General features: G+C 48.8%; 3 protein-coding genes and 1 long non-coding RNA gene across 4 annotated transcripts; all 4 read right to left on the bottom strand.

Annotated features, from left to right (window-relative positions):
• Positions 1 to 1,371: 1,371 nt before the first annotated feature.
• On the bottom strand, positions 1,372 to 5,318 carry LOC4346025 (probable L-type lectin-domain containing receptor kinase S.5). Its single transcript, XM_026027364.2, has 2 exons — positions 3,842 to 5,318; positions 1,372 to 2,501 (listed from the first exon to the last, which is right to left on the bottom strand). Exons 1-2 carry the CDS (start codon positions 5,184 to 5,186, stop codon positions 1,645 to 1,647), a joined length of 2,202 nt encoding a protein of 733 aa, XP_025883149.1. The 5' UTR covers positions 5,187 to 5,318; the 3' UTR covers positions 1,372 to 1,644.
• A 1,524-nt stretch (positions 5,319 to 6,842) lies between these two features.
• Positions 6,843 to 10,135, bottom strand: LOC112939838 (probable L-type lectin-domain containing receptor kinase S.5). Its single transcript, XM_026027341.2, has 2 exons — positions 8,646 to 10,135; positions 6,843 to 8,010 (listed from the first exon to the last, which is right to left on the bottom strand). Exons 1-2 carry the CDS (start codon positions 9,955 to 9,957, stop codon positions 7,103 to 7,105), a joined length of 2,220 nt encoding a protein of 739 aa, XP_025883126.1. The 5' UTR covers positions 9,958 to 10,135; the 3' UTR covers positions 6,843 to 7,102.
• A 4,519-nt stretch (positions 10,136 to 14,654) lies between these two features.
• LOC136351458 (uncharacterized) lies at positions 14,655 to 15,831 on the bottom strand. Its single transcript, XR_010734596.1, has 2 exons — positions 15,145 to 15,831; positions 14,655 to 14,822 (listed from the first exon to the last, which is right to left on the bottom strand). It is a non-coding gene; the product is annotated as an uncharacterized lncRNA (long non-coding RNA).
• Positions 15,832 to 15,916: 85 nt separating this feature from the next.
• LOC4346023 (squamosa promoter-binding-like protein 15) lies at positions 15,917 to 21,457 on the bottom strand. The gene is made up of 11 exons (NM_001422634.1): positions 21,181 to 21,457; positions 20,304 to 21,067; positions 19,900 to 20,093; positions 18,918 to 19,813; positions 18,730 to 18,804; positions 18,531 to 18,638; positions 18,323 to 18,440; positions 18,078 to 18,213; positions 17,848 to 17,992; positions 17,140 to 17,760; positions 15,917 to 17,054 (listed from the first exon to the last, which is right to left on the bottom strand). The coding sequence occupies exons 2-11, from the start codon at positions 20,999 to 21,001 to the stop codon at positions 16,623 to 16,625; spliced, it is 3,423 nt and encodes a 1,140-aa protein (NP_001409563.1). The 5' UTR covers positions 21,002 to 21,067; positions 21,181 to 21,457; the 3' UTR covers positions 15,917 to 16,622.

Raw genomic sequence — 21,457 nt, 5'->3', positions numbered from 1 at the left:
TAAGGTGTTTAAGACTCCTAGTATGAGTTTGGTTCGTGGCTTTAGGCTGCCTACCTCGGGTATAAATAGAGGGGGAGCGTGAGGCTTCCTGGTATCGCTTTTTAGAGCAATTGAGTTGAGTTTTGAGTTAGGGTTTCGAGTTTAGTCGAAATTTTTGTAAGGAGTGTTGTTGGTGCACTTTGTAAACACAGAGAGAATCAATAAAGTCGTTATCTACTTTTAGAGTTCTTCGATTTTTGTTTCACCGGGTTTCGACGTCTAACCGGCGATATACCGGTGGTCAGACCGGCGGCAAGCGACGGTCAGACCGGCGGCGGCGACAGGCGTGGCAGGCGACTTCGGCGGTCAGACCGGAGATTCAACACCGGTCAGACCGGCGGCATCTACTCGGTCAGACCGACAGATCAATCTCGGTTAGACCAACTTCCGTGGATTTCGAGGGTAACTTTTATTTCCGCTAAAAGTTTTCGGTTTTTGGGTATACCAACCATTCACCCCTCTGGTTGGCTTAGTTATTATGATTCGATCCTACATTAGATTGGTGACCCTTCGATTAATTGGATGCTGATTTCTTTACGGTTACTTAGCTAAAAAGAAGTTAATTAAGCATCCCTAGCTGGCTAACCATGAAATGCTTGACAGAAGAGCCACCCAACTTTTCCAACTGGCGACATCATCAGCTGGCACAGGAGGTGGAATATATTTGAAAAACTCTGTCAGAACAAAAGCTCCGCAATGAGCTAGTAGCTGAATTGGTTAGAATGTTATAGATCTTGCAGATAAAGATAAACAATACACTAATCAATCATTTGACAGGAGAATCATATAGGCTTTACAAGGTTGTTGTTTGGTCATCCAACTATGTACTCCCTTCGTTCCAAAATGTTTGACGCCACTGACCTTTTTAAAAATGTTTGACCATTCGTCTTATTAAAAAATTTAAGTAATTATTAATTCTTTTTCTATCATTTTATTTATTGTTAAATATATTTTTATGTATACATATAGTTTTACACATTTCACAAAAGTTTTTGAATAAGACGAACGGTCAAACATGTTTAAAAAAGTCAACGGTGTCAAACATTTAGATGGAGGGAGTACTACACTAGTGAGCATTCGAAACTAGTAAGGATTTATCTTTTGGTTTAAATAATATGAGAACAAATGGGCCAGCTGATTGGAACTCATAGCTTTCCGGTGTATGGGTCTGAGGCGATCAAGCGAATGAACACAGTGTACACTGCAAAGTACAAAGACCAAAACCTTTGATGAAAATGCAGTTAAGTTTGAGACTTTGCAGTTAAAAGAATAGTTTGGGACTTTGAGCATTCCCAGCCGGTTAAGAAAAAAATCCGGAGAAGAGTTGCGAGATTCAGGTGAAAGGATCAAAAGGCTCCTGAAATCTGAGCTTTAATTTGATCATTTCAGAATAAAATCAGCATGAACTCTACTAAAAACGTAGTTACAGTAATTTTTGAGCAAAATAAAACACAATTAATTCCACAAGAATAAAACTGTACTATAGCACTTCATTGTTGCCACCGTGGAGATTACCCCGGTTTAGACAGTTAGACTCCACGGCGGCAACGATCATCCGACGTGTCAAAGCGCCACGTGTCACAGCGCCGGCGGCCGCCGTCGCCGTCACACCACGGAGTCCGAGGCGTCTTGCTCCGGCGTCGGCGGCGCGTGGCTCCGGCTTCCCCTCATGAAGTTGCCGCTCCACGTCGACGTCGACGTCATGTTCGTGCTGACGTGGCTGGACGCCGTGGACGTCGTCGTGTCGATCCCGCCGTCGATGGCCGGCCACACGAACGCCGGCTTGAACGGCGGCACCTCCGGCGGCGGCGTGGACCGCAGCAGGATCTGCGTGATGGCCATCGTCTTGGGCCGCTCGGCCGGCGTCGGGTGGCTGCAGGCGAGGCCGAGGAGGAGCAGCCGCTCGGCGTCGCCGGCGTCGAACGCGCCGTCGAGGCGCGGGTCGACGGCGTCGAGGACGCGGCCGTCGCGGTGGAGGCGCCACACCCAGTCGACGAGGAAGCAGAAGCCGTCGATGTCGCAGCGCGGGCGGCGGCCGCAGACGACCTCGAGGACGACGGCGCCGAAGGCGTAGACGTCGGACTCGCGGGTGGCCTTCTCGGTGTGGAAGCACTCCGGGGCGATGTAGCCGACGGTGCCGTGGACGCCGCCGCCGGCCTCCTCCATGTAGGAGGTCTTGTCGGTCTCGATGGCGCGGGCGAGGCCGAAGTCGCCGAGGCGCGCGCTGAAGGCGGCGTCGAGCATGACGTTGGAGGCCTTGAGGTCGCGGTGCACCACCTTCTGGTCGTACTCATCGTGGAGGTAGTGCAGCGCCGACGCCACGCCGGCGACGATGCTGTACCGGAGGTCCCAACCCAGCAGCCGCCGCTCCGCCGCCGCCGCGCCGAACAGGTGCTGGTCCAGGCTCCCGTTCGGCATGTACTCGTACACCAGCAGCAGCTCGCCATTGTCGTGGCTCCACCCTGCACATACACCGTCCACTTCAGTTTACAAATGACCACGATAATCGATTAAAGTTGAACGAAATTTTGCTAGAAAATTGATTTTTTTCTTGAACTTGGTCTGAGAGGTTTCAAAATGAGAATAAGCTCAATAAGAGATATTTTTAGAGATAAATGAGGAGAGAGAAAAGCAGCGGGCTACATATATGTAGCCAGCTGTAGCACGAACTCCAAGAAACTGTGTGTGTATGACAGATGGGACTATATATTAATAGTATAGTAAGGGCAATTATTGTGGGCACCCAAGCACAAGCCCCAAGATGCCACATAGGACTAAATAGTAAGGTGGATGAGAGAAGAAAAATAAGAGAGAAATAGACATCTCTCATGTAAGGGGCAATCTCTAAACAAACTACAATAAATATGTGAGAGTGTTAGAAATATTGGGGATTGTGTGGTAGTCTGGTAGAGATAACCTATTATACATGTCACCTCTTAATTTTATTATATATGTCATGCATAAATTTGGATGTGGTAGTCACCTCTACTATAAAACTTGCCTTAAGCAACTATTATATGAATCGATAAATTGGAAATAGTAGTGAGCTATACTATTAAACTTGCTCTAAGGCTAATAACCCAATAACCGAGTGGTAATCCTTGCATTCACCAAGGCAATTAAACCAGATTAACCTCATGCTACAACTTCACATTTCTAGCTCAATTGTACTATGCATTATGTATTACTTGACTTGACAAGGTTGTACTTATTATTCCAAAGAGAGATTGGATTCAGTAATTGTAATGTAAACTGCCAACAGTGTGTGCATTTTCTGTGTACCTTATAACATGCACCTCATCACTGTTCAGATTCAATTCTACCTGAATTAATCATGATGGCTGCTTTGTGCTTGCTTGGAATGTGGTGTATCCGTTGAAATGGGTGTTGATTATTAGCGAAAGTACAGTACTACAGTGCTGGTTACTACTTAACTATACTTGGCTGCAGTTTGCCAGGTTGGTTTAAGTATGAACATAGTGACTGAACCGTGAAGACTGAAGACTATATATCAAATTTCAAAAGTGAAGGGTCAAACTAAACATTTTGTTATGTGCGTGCGCATGTGCATTGCCTGGAAAAGCCGAGTAATTAAATTAAATCGCGCTCGAAACTGGCCTTTGTTAATCCACACACCCCATGTGCAAGCATCACGAGATGAATAATTTAAAAAACATAATCTAATAAAGATTAGCAAGTAGCAGATTAATTAGTAGTAATATGGAGTGTTAATTAAGCCAAGGGCGTCGCCGGCGGCCGGCGCCGCCGGCGACGAGGAGGGAGGAAGGATTCGCTTGCTTACCGACGAGGCGGACGAGGTGCTTGTGGCGGAGGCGGTTGATGATGCTGAGCTCGGCGAGGAAGTCGTTCTGCCCCTGGGTGCTCGCCCGCGAGAACTTCTTGACGGCGACCTCCACCGCGCTCCCGGCGCCGCCGGGGAAGGTGTGGTCGCCGACCACCACGCCGCGGTACACCACCCCGTACCCGCCCTGCCCCAGCTTCATCCTCTCGTCGAAGTTGTTCGTCGCCTTCCTCAGCTCCCGGTACTCGAACTCCCTCGGCCCCCCGGCGAGGCTCCGGATCATCGTCCCGGTGATGCCGCTGCCGTCGTCGCCGCCGCTCACCTTCCGCCGCCGCTTCGCCACGTACAGGTAACCCAATGCGGCGGCGAGCGCGGCGGCGGCCACGGGCACCCCGATGGCCAGGGCGAGCGTGAGGCCCTTGCCGTGGTCGCCGCCGCCGTCGTCGTCGCGGGGGAGCCTCTCCACCGTCATGTTCCACGCGAGGACGCAGTTGAGCTGGTACTTGAGCCCCGTCGACGCCGAGAACCCGAAGTAGGACCACTCGGCCACGGTGGCGCCGAGGTCCAGCGGCGCGGCGAGAACCGGCGACGCGGGCCTCGCCTGCCCGGACACCGCCATGTACGCCTCGATGCGGCGGGCGGCGCCGTCGTAGTCGATCCAGACGTCGTACTTGACGGGGTCGACGGGGGAGATCTCGATGCCGAGCGGCTTGAGCGAGGTGGTGGCGACGGAGACGACGCCGTTGACGTCGAGGCCGATGTGGTTGTCGTCCGGGTCGTACGGCTGCTCCTCCGTGTCGAGCTCCACGGCGACGATCTGGTTCGTCGCATTGCCGTCGGTGGCGGCGTTGGTGAGGCCGAGGAACCCGCCAGTGCTCCCGGCCGGCGGCGCGGCCGCCGACGGCGCGATGACGAACGCGAACCCCTCGCCGGGCACCGTGCCATTGGGCCGGAACACGTTGACGGTGAACACCGTGCTAAACGAGGCAACCCTCTTGCCGGCGGTGGAGCCGTTCGCCGCCTCGCCGCCGCCCTTCTCGCGGTGCCAGAGCTTGAACGGGGCGGCGTACAGGACGCGGCCGGACTTGTTGGTGAGGTAGCGCGACGCGTCGTTGAGCGAGTCCGGGGTGATCTGGAGCGCGCCGCCGTTGATGTTGGCGTCGCCGACCACCGTCACGTTGACCCCGCGCGCCTCGGCGTGGAAGCTGGAGAAGCTGAAGCTGACGGCATTGTCGCCGCCATCGCGGCCGACGTCGGTAGTGTTGGTGGCGAGCGACGTGGATGTCGAGGAGGAGGAGGCCGAGGTGGCTAACAAGAAGAGGAGTACGAGGAAACGAGTGGCCATCAATGGCGATCGAGACCGACCTCCACACTACTGCTACTGTGTGTGTTGTGTTTTCACGGTCGCTTCCCCTTATTTCGACCAGGTTTCCTGTGAGATTCGCGTTGGTCTTTCTAGCGGTAGAGACGACGAGAAAGGTTTAAAAAAAACAAGAAAAAAAGCAGAGGAAGAAAAGATTAGTGCAGTGGCAAAGCCGCGTTCAGATCTCAAGAGTCTGGGATGAAGAATTTGCAGAGAGGAAGGTGCAAGGGCAGGCAGGATAGGACACGCTTTTTCTTGTTTTTTTTTTCACAATGGCTGCATCTGAAATGTTGTTTCGAACAAGAATGTAAACTTACACATCATCAAATTCTCTTCTTTAAAGGAGAGATTTTCAGAGGGCCCGTTGGTTCCCTCAGTTTGGAGGAGATTTTCATCGCATGAGAAACAAGAAAATTTATTAGCATGTCACTAATTAAGAATTAGCTATTATAAATTTTTAAAATATATTTGTTTAATTTGTAAAATATATATATATAAAATTTTTGTAAAAAACTACATTCATTTATAACAATTTAAAAAACGTGTTAATAGAAAATGAGAAGTCTAGAGTTTGGAATCGAAGAAAAGAACGTAGCCAACCTCCTTGATCCGGCCAAAAACAGTGTTTCTCAGACAACAAATCGACATGGAGTGACAGAAGCCGGAAGACATACGTTCACGGGTGACTAAAAATGGTCGCTGGACGCTGGTCACCAACTGACTGGACTGTTCAAGAGCACATGCATTCCCCCAAACCAAATCCAACTTGCAGTATCATTTCCTCTCCTTTTTCTCTGCACATACGCTGTGATTTTCCAGCAGCTTGATGCTAGTACGTACATTGCTACAACGAAAAATTAATAGCACCGTACCTGAACAAGATACTCCTGCTCCGGCTGAATTCAGAATTGGAGCGGCAATTCTGACGGAAAATCTAGCTCATGTTCAGACATTTTCTCCAGCCTGATATCGCACTGAGCATGCATTCTGTACATGGCGGGACAATCATCAGTTCATAGCCGTACCAGCCTTGAGTTGCTCAGCTCATTGCACTTCCTTTTCACCTAAAAAAGAAGATCAAAAGACCAATCCATTTCTGCTTTGCAATGTGAACTATCCAAAGCCTCGAGAATCATTTTGGTGAAAAAGATGCAAAGCTGGAGGCCCCATGATTACCATCATCAGACATGATAATTAAAACAGCAATGCAGGAGCTAGCACAGATCGATCATGTCCCTTTTGCTTTCCACCGATCAGTGGCAAGTGCTACCGGAATGGGCCATGAACATATCAAGGGATGGAATGAAAGGGATTAGCGAAAGGGGTTGTCATTGTCACAAGTCATAACTCATAACTAGTAGATCAGATCATTAGAGACCAGAATGGTTGGTGTCCAAAGGCAAAAACACCCTCTTCTTTTTCTCTCTGAAAGCAACAGTTCCATGTTGGAATTCAGCATCAACTTTCTCCAATCTATTCAGCCATCCAGGTATTTATAGCCTAATCTGAATTCTGAACACATGATGTTACATGCAGAGAAGTGCTTTGCAGATAAAAGGCACATTCGTAGTCATTAAGTTCATCTGTGATCAGTTATCTGAAGTAGCACAAACCGCACAGTTTGGTGGTGCAACCTTGTAAGAAAAACTTTTGGTTGGTCACTATACTAACTAGTATGAATGTATGATACAACAGAAAAATTTCAGAACAAGAAAAATCAATCTTAATATCTATCTACATTTTATGTTACAACACACAAAAACTATGGGAAAAAAAGCATTCTACTTGTATTACTTTATTTATAAGTTGCTTTTACAATGGCGAGTTGGCGACAAAATGCATTGCCAAGGCGGTCCAAATTTCTAAATTCATGGACACGTGTGATCATCATGACGTCATCAGCGGCCGGAGGAGAGCGCGGGGAAGAAATCGCCGGTGCTGTTCGGCGGCCGCAACCCGGCGGAGGCGGTGTCCCGCGTGGCGCGCGCCGAGTCGTCGTCGGCGGCGGTGGCGGCGGCGGCGGCGCTGCTCCCGCCGGCGGCGAGGCTGCCGCTCGCGAGGGCGCCGATGTCGATCAGGTCGTAGTGCGCGCTGGCGCCGCCATCCGGCGGCCACACGAACGACGGCTTGAGCTGCGGCACCTCGGGCGGCGGCGCCGACCCGGACAGGATCTGCAGCACCTCCGGCATGGTGGGGCGGTCGCCGGGGTTGGGGTGGCTGCACGCCAGCCCGAGCAGCAGCAGCCGCGTGGCCTCGCCGGCGTCGAACCCGTCGGTGCCGAGGCTCTGGTCCACAGCCCCGAGCAGCGCGCCGCGGCCGTGCATCCGCCACACCCAGTCCGACAGCATCGGGCACGCCGGGTCGCCGAGCAGCGCGTGCCGGCCGGTGACGACCTCGAGCACGAGCACGCCGAACGCGAACACGTCGGTCTGGCGCGTCGCCTTGTGGCCGACGGAGTACTCCGGCGCGATGTAGCCGCGCGTGCCGGCGACGCCGAGGTCGGTGAAGGAGCTGCGGTCGAGGTCGAGGACGCGGGCGAGGCCGAAGTCGCCGAGCCTCGCGCGGAAGGAGGCGTCGAGGAGGACGTTGCTGGCCTTGATGTCGCGGTGGAGCACCATGGGGCCGTACTCGTGGTGGACGTAGTGCAGGCCGGCGGCGACGTCGGCGACGATGTCGCGGCGGCTCTCCCAGCTCAGCGCCGGCCGCTGCTCGTGGACGGCGCCTCGCCGGAAAATGTGCTGGTCCAGGCTGCCGTTGGGCATGTACTCGTACACCAGCAGCAGCTGCCCTTTCTTGTGGCACCAACCTGACCAACAATTTTTTCAAGTTTTCGTACAAAATAAGTTCAGAAACTGCATGTATTTGCAATGTCTGGAGCAAAAAAAACATTGCGAGAATATCCGTTTAGGTTTCTTTAGTGTGCTTTTTTTGTGTTTTCCTTGTTTCTTTCACCTTTCTTGGTGACATTGTAAATACTTTATCTTCTCCTAAATATAACACTAGCTTAGCCTGGTTTCGGTTTAAAAAAAAACTGCATATATTTGTCGGTTCAAATTCATCAGAGAATTTCAATCACTGGAGTTTAAATTAATGGACCATTTCTGCAAGTATCGGAGAGAGAATAATGATTTTAGTTTGAAAAATTCAGAGGGGGATTTTTTTTTTTTGAAGTACTAGATGGATTAGATGATTGACCAGCTTTCAGGTTTTTGTCTTTTTTCTTAAGCAGATAAGAGTCCTAAGTTGTTGGCACGCAAAGGATTTCATAAGCGCGTCAGAATGCGAGTTGACTTATCAACGCACTAATGTGAGTTGATTGTTCAAACTAGACTTGTTTAAGCAACTACAAACCCATATCAGCACAACCATTCAAATTTGTTCAATGCATAAGATGAAATTAAGCAAATGTAATGTAATGTAATTTGAAAATTTTGGACATACCGACGAGAGGCACGATGTTTCGGTGTCGCAGCCGGTGGATGATCTGGACCTCCTTGAGGAAGTCATCGACGCACTTGGCGTCATCCCGGGTGAACATCTTCACGGCCACCTCCGTCGCCGCCGGCGGCCGGCCGTCGTCGTCGTCGACGGCGGCGGCGGGGAGGACGCCCTTGTACACCATGCCGTACCCTCCCTTCCCCAGCCGGAGCCGCTCGTCGAAGTTCTTGGTCGCCTTCCTCAGCTTCTCGAACGCGAACTCCTTGGGCATCCCGGGGAGGTTGGTCAGCGTGTGCTCCAGCCGCTCCTGCCTCCTCCGCTCCATGGATCTCCTCGCGCGCGCCATCCTCGCCACGACGAAGGCCGCGGCGGCGATGGCGGCGACGGGGACGGCGACGGCGACGGGGACGACCCACCCTTTGCTCTTCTTGTCGGCCGGGAACGTCTCGATCGTGAGGTTCCAGTCGAGGATGCAGTTGAGCTCGAAGCTGACGCCGGTGGACGCCGTGAAGCCGAGGTAGGCTCGCTCCGGGACGAGCTCGCTGAGGTCCAATGGCGAGGCGAGGACCGGGGTGGCCGGCCTCGGGGCGCCCCTCACGCCCATGTACACGGCGATGCGCCGCGCCGCGCCGTCGTACTCGATCCAGGCGGTGTAGTTCGCCGGCGCCGTCTTGTTCGTCGCGATGGTGATGTTGAAGCCGGCGAGGCTCGCCGTCTTGTTCGACGCGACGGTGCCGACGTCGAGGCCGACGTGGTTGTCGTCGGGGTCGTAGCCGCCGGGCTCCTTGAACGTGTCGAACTCGACGGCCACGAACCGGTTCGTGGCCGGGGTGGCCTCAAGCGTCGCGTTGGTGAGGCCGAGGAAGCCGCCGTGGCTTCCCGGAGGCGGCCCGTCGGCGGTCGGCGCGACGACGAAGGCGAGCCCCTCGCCGGGGCGGCTCTCGTTGTCGTAGTACACGTTCATGGAGAACGTGGTGTTGAACGACACCACGCGGGTACTAGTACTACTGCCATTGCCGGCTGCGGCGGCGGCGGCGTCGAGGCGGCGCCACAGGGTGAACGGCTCCGGCAGCAGGACGGAGCCGGACTTGTTGGAGAGGAAGTTGTTGAGGTTGCGGGAGTCCGGCGTGACCTGCAGCGCGCCGTTGCTGACGCCGGCGGCGCCGCGGAACAGCAGCGAGCTCACCGACGGGTCGTCCCGGTAGAACGAGCCGTAGCTGTAGCTCTTCACGGGCAGCCGCTGCGCGGCCGCGGCGGTGACGAGGAGGAGGAGGCACAGGCACGACGCGACGTGGCGCGGCGACGCGGACGCCATGCATGCGCGCGCCGGCGCGTGGCCGCGTGGGGGCGTCGTGACGGAGTGCAATGCGAGCGAGCGAGAGAGCGGAAGGCGGCGAGGTCGCGGTGGGAAATCTTGCGGCGTCGTCGTCGTCGAACAGTTGGTGTGTTGGTATATCTTGCCTGGGCGACCGGTGATTAACCGAAGCTGCTCGGCAAATTCGGAAATTCCTCAACGTGCAGTGTGCAGGCTAATTGACAACGACACGACACAACACAGGTATATGCATACAAAGGGAAGAGAAATGTCTAGGGTGTTCCTCCTAGCTCCACATGGTGGTGGGCCAGATGACCTGGTTTCGAAGCCCCAGTTCTTCTAATTATTTGATATTCGGTCATTTTTCTAATATTCATATCTTTTTTAAAATCTGAAAAGAAAATGACTATACAAGTGATTTTAGAGAATATATTAGATCATTCCGTAATATTCACGTCTTTTTTAAATCTGAAAAAAATGACTATACAAGTGATTTTAGAGAACTAGAGTAACATTTCCACTGGTCTTTTTCTCCTGCCCTTAGTTTTTTTTCCACTTGTTATAATTCTCGTCTGTTTTGTTTATACTGTTAACTGTAGAAAACAAACTATGGAGATGAGTTTTTATGTGGTAGCATGATTGCCCATATGCATCCCTATGACACTGACAAGCAGCTATATTCATGGAATATTTTGCGTTAAAAAATGGTATAGTAGCACCCTATATGCTGTCCGGTCCAATGGTAGAAATTCCCCACGTTTTCAGTTCACATCAGACGCCTAAAGTCATAAACTTCTATTGATAGCTAATTCGAGGAAAAGCTGATCAATGGTTGCAATGGACCAAGTGGTCAATACAGTATTACGGTATATGATTTGATTATTGATTTAATGGTATTCTATTTGGCACCTGCCGGAATGGATGGGTCGCTGTCGTCCACTCTGCATTCTGCAACGGTGGTTGACACATTTGGATGGATCCAGATCCTCTCCAGTTGAACTACTAATGCAATGCGTTACAGTGTTTCGCTTGAGTAGTCAGATTAAAAATGAACGGTGCAGATCAATCTGGTACTATAGCATCAATATTTTGCCTTATATCCAGCACTATCACATTTATACTGTGGATGTTGATCATATGCCTATAACCATGAATGGATGCTGCAGATTTTTTCTAATGCAAATTTCCTCATTTTGTACTCTAATGCGGAGGATCCCGATCCAATTTTGAAATGTTACGTAATTACGTTATCGACGTGATCTTGCCCTGCATGTTGCCGTACTAGTATTTTTTTTGCTTTCGGTTTTGGATATTTGTTCTTGACTCGGCCAACCCAAGTCGCCTTCGTTAAGTCGTGAACCAGCTAAGGTGCGGCGTACCTTGGCACGGAGCTTAATTTCATCATGATCCTTTTCAGATTTGCTATCTAGTTCCATTCAGAGAACGCAATTTGCCTCGTGATGTGTATATCAGATGCTAGATTAAACCATATAAGACTTGGGTAGTCCCATAATTTTGCTGGTTTTTATTTCCAGGATGGCAAGAACTCTTAACGATTAAGATTCAGAAAGTGCGATGGAACTTAACAGCCATGGACAAGCTTGGAGGAAAATAAAAAGAGTGAAATTGAGATATCGTTCAGATTATTAAAGCAATCTTGTTATGTTGTGCGATTCCATAGTCTATATGATGATACGAGTGACCATCTAGAAAGAGTGATCATAAAAAAAATTATGTAATTATCATTTATTTTATTGTGATTTGATTCATCATCAAATGTTCTTTAAGCATGACATAAATATTTCATATTTTGGTAATGCCAAAATTTGGTAAGGTTTTTTTTTTCATCAAAGTGAACAGGTCCGTAAGTGCAACATCTTGTTTGACGGTATCTATATATCTGAACAGTTGTTCTACATCCAAAATCTGTAGAATGTGAATGTTTGCATGAAACAGAACCTATTTCAGTCCAGGTACAAACCGTACAATATGAAATGTGGAGAGAACAGATGTCCGTCCTGCAGATAATTTATGGTTGCTTCATGTTTCTTTTTATTTATTTATTTATTTATTATATTTTTGCGAGGAGTTTCTTCATGCATGTTAGCATTCACGGATTACTCTGAACAGTAATTCGCTTGTTCACAAATTCAGTTTGTACATGGAAAGCTAGCATATGCATCCCTTTTGGGGGAAAGAAACACGCTCGTTTCAAGTTCATCACTCGCGTCAGTAGACACGTTACTCTGCATTGCATACCACTATTGCAAGTTAATTTGCATATTTATAGCGCAGTTAAGCTGTCAGTATTTTTGAAAATGCAATTTGCTCCATTTTGGCCAGCAAGTTCAAGCTGTTATGTGCACATTTTGAACCGTTGTCCTGAAACAAGTACAGTTATAATACTCACCAAATCCCAAATCACATGGGCACATGGAAATGCCAATGCTCAATATGGCAATATCTCTGAATTTGAGATGGCCAGTGGGCTAAATCTTTCGACCCTTGACTATGCAGCAGATTCACCTTGAAGGTGCGAACCAATCTGTGTGGGCTGGGCTGCCTCCTTCCGCAGATCAGGACGAAGACCCAAATATCCCTGGGCTGATTTAGATTTGGATTAAGTCCACATTAAATCCCTTAACTAGTGACTAAATCTGATTCGTATCCTTAAACCACAATACTGGGTATCTCGACCCCCTAACTATTAAAACTGGTGCAATTTAACTCACTCGGCAGTTTTAGAGGACGATTTCGTTGATGTGGCACTAACGTGGAGGTGTTGACATGGTCTTCATCCAACATGGCGTTGACGTGATATTAGAATTTTAAAAAAAATATGAGACCCATTTATCATAAAAAAAAGAATGTTATGGGACCCACTGACACATGGTACAACACATGCCATCCTCTCTTTCTCTGCCCTTCTCTTTGTCACCGCCAAATAACAAAACCGTCCTTCAAAAACTGTCGAGGAAGTCAAATTTTACTGTTTTAATAGTTAAAGGTTTGAGATATTTACTATCATGATTCTAGGATACGAATCAGATTCAGTATCTAGTTAATAAAGTAAGGTGGTGTTATGAAGATAAAGATTAAGTGTTTCACGCAAAACGATGTAATAATAACGTGTGATTAATTGAGTTTTAATTATTACAAACTTGAAAAATGGATTAATCTTATATTTTAGAACAACTTTCATATAGAAAATTTTCGCACAAAACGCACCATGTAGCAGTTTAAAAAGCGTGCCACTTTTATCTAAAAAGTTTATCCAGTTTTTTTTTTAAGAAAAGAACAGGCCAAAGTGCAAACATTTACATCGTCCGGACCGTTTGTCGTCGAAGCAGGACGGTGAGGCCCATGGCACAATCACCCTCCATATTTTGATGGACCGGTTGGGCTTGGCCCGGCCTGTTTGGAGCAAACGCCTTCTCAGCCACCCGCACCCGCGACCGCGAGGCCGCGACGTCCCCTCCGATCCGATCCGCTCCCGGGCGTGAGTGACGCGACGTCGCCGCACGCGCGCGGGTTCCCCGTGCGGCCGGGCGGTCTCCCTCGCGTGCCACCGCCCATCACCCGGTCGCGCCTCACCGTGGCGGGGTCCGGTGTCCCGCCGTGTCGGCGCGCGCATCGCCCGCCCCCCATGTGTGGAGGAGGCGACGCGACGCGCTAGTGGCCACACTGCTACTGTAACACGCGGTACTACCCGTTTTTAGCCCGGGACCTTGTACTGCCACCGCCCGCGTGTACGTACTTCCTCCGTCAAAAAAAAAAAAAACCCTCATATTCACATCCAACGTTTGATCGTCCGTCTTATTTAAAAAAATTATAAAAAAAATTAAAAAAATAAGTCACGCATAAAATGTTAATCATGTTTTATCATCTAACAACAATAAAAATACTAATTATAAAAAATTTTATATAAGACGGATAGTCAGACGTTGGCGAGAAACTACGGTTTACTTTTTTTTTTTTTACGGAGGGAGTACGTGTCATTCTCCGGCTGCGCGACCGTGAAATTGATCGCTCCTCCACTGCTAGATCTACCTGTCCATCACTCGCGTTAATCAATCAATCAATCAATCAATTAGCCACGTACTCCTCCTCCTCCATCGATCTAGATCAAACACCAGCAGCAGCAGCAATCGCTTTGAACGGAGAAAACTTCCCTACCGACGCATGGGTGCATGCATGCGTCGTCCGTCCATCCCTTGGTTTTTTTTTTGTGTGTCGACTCACACAGCTAACCCAGTCGCCTCGTGCTTATCCTGTGTGAGCCTCTCGATCAGGGGGGGTTGCGTCGCAACCCACGGGCAGGAGGGGCGAGGTTCGCTTCGGTTGCACATTACTTGTCCCGGATGGGATGGGATGGGCGGGCGCACGGAGATGGCGGCCGCTTTTTGCGCGGAAAAAGCAAAGCACGTTACGAGCCGTAACCTCCTCCGTCGTCGTCGTCGTGATCCGGATGTGTCCGTCCTTCGCGAGCGTGGATGTATGGCCTGGCTGGCATCCACACGCAACGTCGTCATCGTCATCGTACGCATCGTGGTCCATCTTGTTAGGCGCGGCCGGCAGCTGGAGGAGGGGTGTGTGCGCATCGCCACCATTCAGGCCGTGAAGGCTTAAGGACCATTGGACCATCACACACCCCGTCGCTGTTGATCGATCGAACCAGAGACACCCGTGAGGCATTTTTGCAACGCAAAAATGTTACTAAGATTTTTATTATAGAACTTCACACAGAAAAGTCTCGAGTGATCTGAGCCGTCCAAAAGCAGCTAGGGTTTACAATCTCACTTTAGGGTAAAAATGTGAATCCCAATAAGCCCCGCTCGACATCCAGATTTGGAGATAAATTTTTGCTGACAAAAGAAAAAATCTCTTTAGCACATAATTAATTAATTGTTAACTATCATAAATTTAAAAATATTTATTTGTTTTTTTAAGAACCACATATATATAGAAACTTTTTTTAAAAAAATTTCATTTAACAGTTTAAAAAGCGTGCTAACGGAAAACGAGTAAGTTGAAGTTTGGATTTAAATAATAAAACAGGACCTAAGATGGCGAATATCTATTTAATGACCCAAGGAAGGCTATTCAAATGATAAGTGTTTTCTTGTAATTTTTTTCCATAAATCTTAATGGTGAAATTCAGAGATTTCGCAAAAATCTGAAACAAACCTAGCAGTTTAGAGCTCCGAATTTTGAGAGAAAAAACTCGAACGAATTTGTGAACCCTGAAACAGAAACAAAGCAAGGACGACTTTTCTCGCATGATCTTTGGCAAAGTTGAAATGGGCAAGGCGAAACCAGGCACGCGACACGGGCACGGGCCGTCCGTACGTGTGCACCCTCTGGCCGGACGGTCGCTGTAGCCGGCTACTATTTGACTTCCAGTGGTGGTTGGCACCATCATCATCACCATGAATGTGGCCAGCAAAAGCGTCCAACTCCAGAAGGAGGCAGCGAAAGCCATTGGCCACGCACCACGCTGCAAGTGCCCGGGCAAAAAGGCGTCCGAGTTGAGCGTATCGCGCATGGTTTTCGGGCGCCGCGGCTCGCACAGCGGCACAAGCCCTCGGCTTGAGGATTACCGCTTGCCACTCGCCAGAATATCGCCGCCGTGTCCGCACGGCGATCCACACACACACGGCGCCACCGGGAAAGCGCCAAGGAAAGCATCTCATTCTCGCCACGACGCCCAACCAGACCAAGGATAACGCACAGCCCAGCTTAGCACAAAGCCAGAAACGATGCCAAGGCCACACCTCAACGCTGCCCTACCATACCTTTATTTTTGCCGAGTCAGGGGTTTGCTGCAAGTTGCAACACTGATTTCTGGACTGGTTTTATCAACATGTAATATCACTGCAGTGTACATCAACAAAAAAAAATTGACAAGAGAGCAGATCATGTGTATCATTCATGAACAGAAATCAACCAGAATTATACTGAATTAAAAAAACAGAAACTAGATTCATCAGAGGGAATAAACAAACAGTGAAAAGGGGACAAGGGTTTACTAATCAAGGGTAGAACGTATGCGTCGTGATGATGGTCCACGAAAAAGAATAGATGAGGATAAACCTGTAATCTGCCTCATTTGTATTTAGCTACATGGGTACTGTCAACGGTACCTTCCAAATTACCCCTGCTACTATGTAAAGATGACAAAAGACAGTTTCATGCTAAAGCACCGTATAGATACACAAAAATGTCAAAAAAAAAAAGAGGTAAAGACATATCGATGTAATTAAACACCATCTTGTGATACATTAAGCAGCAGATTCACAATTGCACCAGCAAAAAAGAAATCAAGGTTACTTACTCATTTTAGCCCAGAACTAATAGCGTCCCCATCTCACCTTGTGAGGGCACACTTGATACATTCCTTGTCACAGAAACTACTTGCCAACTCTGCGCAGATTCATCCAATATTTTGTCAGGGTTTCTCTGCTCCCCCAAATGCTCTGCCCCCATCCATCCACACTTCTTTTCTGGGAGGGGTTCATCCTTACAATTATATACTCTCCCGTTCTTATCAAAGTTCCAAGGAAATTCAAACAGTCAAAAGTTGTCTGGTTTCAAACCTTCTGGCTGTTGCAAGGTATTTCCTTGATAACACCACAAAACGATTACAATACAGCACCCTCTGCAGATTATATCGTACCAAAATCCAGCCTCTCCCATTTGAAGGATCTACCAGAATTAAACCGCAGCAAAGCTCGCATGAATACACAAACACAAACACAGACTGCTGCTATCGCAAGCATGGAATGGATATAGGGGCGAGCGAGCAATCCCCGTGAATGCATAGGACGTCTTAGCAAGCCAGCATCCAAAATAGCGCACTGGTTGCAAGATCTTATTTGCAATGCTTGAATTGCAGATTTATTTTTCTCACCAACATTCCCTGATTGATCCATATGAATTTCCTCTTTGCCAACCATTATAGTAACTTGGTTGTTCTTCCTGTCCACCAATTTCTGTGCTACAAGCTCATTGTACGCATTGTTGTTCCTCAACTTGGCATAAGTTTCAGGGGACTGACCATCATCATCTAGCGCTGAGTGCCAACAGCTCAAACCAATCTGTAGTGAATTAAGCAAAAAATCAGAAGGATTACAAATGTGAAAAAACTAAAAACTAACGCATACTAGCATTTACTTTGCTTACCTGTTGAGGATCATCTGTCAAAGCATCAACAATATCCACTGCATCCTCAATGGATGCAGCCAGGTGCAATGGAGTCAAACCACCTGGGCCAGCTACATTTGGAAGGAAGGGGTACAATTTGGAATCATCAGGGCACACGACAACAAACTGTACAAGCAAGCGCGCCATGTGGCTACTTTTCCTTTTCACTGCCCTGTTCAGGAGATGGATCTCTGAGAGCATTTCCAGAGTTTCCTGTGATAGTTCATCACTGGCCAAACTCCTCTTGGCAAGGATTTCCAGAAGAGTTTTAGTAAGAGAGCACCAGTCCCGCTCACTTGAAAACAGCAGAAGGTATCTGAAGCGTGCAGTTGAGAAGTACATCAAATCCAAACCAGAAGAATCAGATTTTTCAGCAGATGTACTGGCAGCTGCCTTCTGGAAGAGCCATCCAAGTTCGTTTAGAAAGTGCAAAACTTCATCCTTTGGCTTTAGCCGCCTAGCATCATGAGCCTGATCATCTGAAGAGCCGTCAACAAACTGTGAACCCTCAAGCTCAGCTTCAAGGCTTCTCAACTCCTGACAAACACTTGAATTGGCAATGATAACAGGAAAGCTGTTCCCTCTGAACCTATTCTCGACCTGTATATATCAACATTGAAAGTTGAATCACCTTCTAGTGCGAACAAAGCCAATTCAATGGTAACGAGAAATTCAAATCATACAAACCTCAATGAAGTAACGTCCAAGAATAAGATGTGGTTCTCCAGGTAAGTCAAAAGTCTCAACACCTGAATCGTCATATATTGTTCCTGGATATGCAGAGCACAGTACTTCTTTTGATATGTACTTCCCCGTACTGGTACAGTGGATTCTGCATTTGATCAGTTCACAGTCAGTCATAAAGACTGGGTGGCGATATTCTAGTCAAACTACCACTGCTTTACAACTGAACTTACTGGGTGCCAGGAATTGTCAGATTACGGCCCTTAAGAATGAGGGAGGTCTTTCTCCCACCAACAACAGCAATTGGTGAGACAAAGGTCAACTCTGGGGTATTCCATGTTCTCCATGATTTTGATAAGCGGGTTGCTCCTGAAACAAGAAACACCATTTTGTAAACAACCAAATGAAATCATTGGCAAAACAACAAAAAATGAGCAGGAACAGATAACAAAATTAACACAACAGTAGTTATCTATACCATCTTTGTATGACACCAACTGGGCATCAGTTCGAACTAAAAACCTTCCTTTTCTCCAGAAGTCCAAATCGGAACCTTGGACTAATGTGTTTACTCGCTGGAGAAGATTTTCTTCAAGCTGCATAGACATTACATAGGTCCAACATTAGATATGTACGCTGTAACCATATTGCATACCTTTTTGTAGCTAATGAAGAGACAAACTTACTTCATCCCATGCAATAGCAGGCATTGAAAGATACATTGATAGTACAAGGCAACCTGGCCGAATGTATCCCTCCATTTCGTTGGGGCTGTGTTTGAGCCAATTTACAATCTGAAGAAAAAAAATCAATTACATGAGTGAAATGAAATGGGATGGGACAGGGGTTGCAATTTATCATTTTAGAAACTCATCTTCATCATACCTCTCCACGAAGGTTCCCAGGGATTGTGCTTGGCTCCTTGCCAAATAGTTTAAATATGATTCTACCAGTACGGTCCTATAAAGAGGCAAATCAAACAAGATCAGATTGAATGCATGACTAAAGTAATAAAAGGCAGTGGCTAATTACATAATAGTCCATTCAATTGTAAAATTTCCATGTAAATTTACCTGTCCATCTGAATTTGAAGTTGATGGCGAATGATCTGAACAAGAGGTTGAGGTATAACAGGATTGATATGCAGGATTTGGTGGTGAACCATTTTCAATTGGCCGTTCTGAATCCTTAAACAGCTCAAGTGGTGGTGCACGCCAAGCCCGACTTGTGCTAACCTCAACTGTCGCAATATCTTCCCCGTAGTCTGCAATACGAGCATCTTCGTCTACCGAACGGATGGGGAAAAACTTATGTGTTACAGGCGGAGATGATGATGGAGATCTCTCATCCAGAGGATTGCTACTCTCGGAAGATAAGTACTTATTTGCAGTGTCCATCTTACAAGGAACATCCTCCTCGGTGCTACCAAAGAGCCGTAGTGACAAGTATGGCGGGGTTTCTTGGTCTGGTTGCTTGTACATTTCAGGTGACCGTTCAAGAGCATCATTCTTGCGAGTGGCAGAAAATACCCGGATAGATTTCTCGTGGGAATTTACAACATTAGCTGGCTCTGTTGACTGACTCTTGCTCTTGTTATTACCACTGCTGTCACTGCTCCCTTGGGACTGAGACGTATTGCTATCAGGGTTTGATGTCGCGAGGGCAGTTGATAAAACTGCTAGCAAGTCCATGGTTGATGGCACAGCTTGCTTGTCGAATCCGTCAGCTTGCTTGTCAAATCCATTCGTTTGTTTGTCCAATCCATTGGTTTGCTTCTCGAATCCATTAGTTGTCCTTTGAACAGAATCTTGTTGTTGGCTATGTGACGCATTCAAATCAACAGCTTCTGATGGAGGAGACTTTGAAGCAGAGTTCCCGTTATTTATAGAGTTTATTTTACTTATAATCTGGACCAGATTGTCTTTATCTGGTATCGGAGGGATGCTGGGCAGTTTACCAACATTACTGCCTGCCATGACAAAGAAAACAAAATAACCAGGTTAAAATCACAAGGTAATAACTTAGTGTGTCAAGTTCAGTAGTCGATGTACGTACCTTGCAAGCGTGCAATAACCGTGATCAGATTTACAATATCCTGTGTCCTATTTGCTGCATTTTCCTGGTTTCCAGGTAGCAGCAGCTGCGAAGCAACATCTGTTGGCTGGGTTTTTCTTCGCCGCCTGTTGTGACCGGCGAGCCTACGTCTGCAGCTCCTCTTACCCTCATCAAACTCAGAGAGCGGGTGAAATCTAAATGATTGACCAGAAGAACCAATTTATTAGAAACTAAATGCTCTTAGCCTACATAAACATCAGCACCACCATTGGATAGAGAGTTTCTCTGGCCCAATACACACGCCGTAGCAATCGATCACACCATAAACATAAATTCCTAAACGTGGCATCATGAGAAGGAATCTTGCCATGAAAATTTTCGAGAGGAGCTGTAGCTATCATTACCTACTGCACTGCTGACAGAAGCGCTGCATCTGGTTGCCAACCAGCGCCTTCGTGGTCTTGCCGTGGATCTCGCAGACTTTGTGTCTCCGGTGATAATCCTTGGCGTTGGTCAGATCCGCCCTGCAGTCATCCACCTGGCACATCGGGTAGCTTCCGCCACCACCGCCTGAGTTTCCACCGCCTCCGCCTCCACCTCCTCCTCCACTGGCACTTCCAGGCGATCCAGACCGAACCCTCTTGCTCGGCCTAACAACTGGCTCCTGCGCCGGCGCCGACGACGCAGGCGGAGAAGGCGAAGAAGACACGGTAGTAGCCGCCGGGCTCACATCCATCGGCGTCGCCGCGTCCTCCCGCAGGCCGAGCTGAAGGTTCAGCCCACCGCTACCCCCGCCGCCCTGCCGCAGCGCCTCAGCAGCCTTAGCCGCCGCCGGCGGCGACTGTTGCTGCTGCTGCTGGTGGTGGCTCAGCCCCGCGTTGACGCGCAGCGCATCGGAGGACGGCTTGGCGGTGAGGGCGCGGCTATCCCAGTCCCACATCCTGGGGTTCCAGTTCCCTCCTCCCTTAGCCTCCGCCGCCGCCACCGCGGCGGCCGGCCACGGGTTCCCGCGCTTCTTCGCCGCCGTGGCATGGGGAGGCAGCGGCTGGATCTGGTGTAGGAACATCGGAGGGGCCACCTGCGGCCCCACTTCCCTCTGCATCTCTCAACACCGCCGCCGCCGCCGCCACTCGCCGCCGGCCAAAACCCGATCCACCCCTCTCCGGATCTGCAAACCCCACCACCACACCACCCCGATCAAATCAAACCGCATCAGCAACCCAAAAAAAAACTCCACACAACATCCACAGCAATCGATTCGAGCACAACCCCCCCGTTTACCTTTTCACGCACGGCACCTCACGCAGCCTCTCTTCAACTCCTCTTCACGTCAACCTCATCGGAATCGAGAAATGGAAGAATCGGCGGCGAGAAGTGGATGAAGGAAGCAACCAACCAACCAGGGGGATCGCGCGGTCGGCGTGAGCTGGGGAAGAGAGAAGGGGAGGGAAGGGGAGAGGGGGAAACGAAGGTGGAGGAAGGTGTGAAGAGGAGACGGAGACCGAGGTGAAGAGGAGAGGAGGAGAGGGGGTATCGACTATCGAGTCGAGGCCGAGAC

This window comes from Oryza sativa, chromosome 8 (genome assembly GCF_034140825.1).
Source record: "Oryza sativa Japonica Group chromosome 8, ASM3414082v1".
NCBI lineage: Eukaryota > Viridiplantae > Streptophyta > Magnoliopsida > Poales > Poaceae > Oryza > Oryza sativa.
The sequence above is the reverse complement of the archived record's forward strand: the minus strand, read 5'-3'. Positions and strand labels throughout refer to the sequence as shown.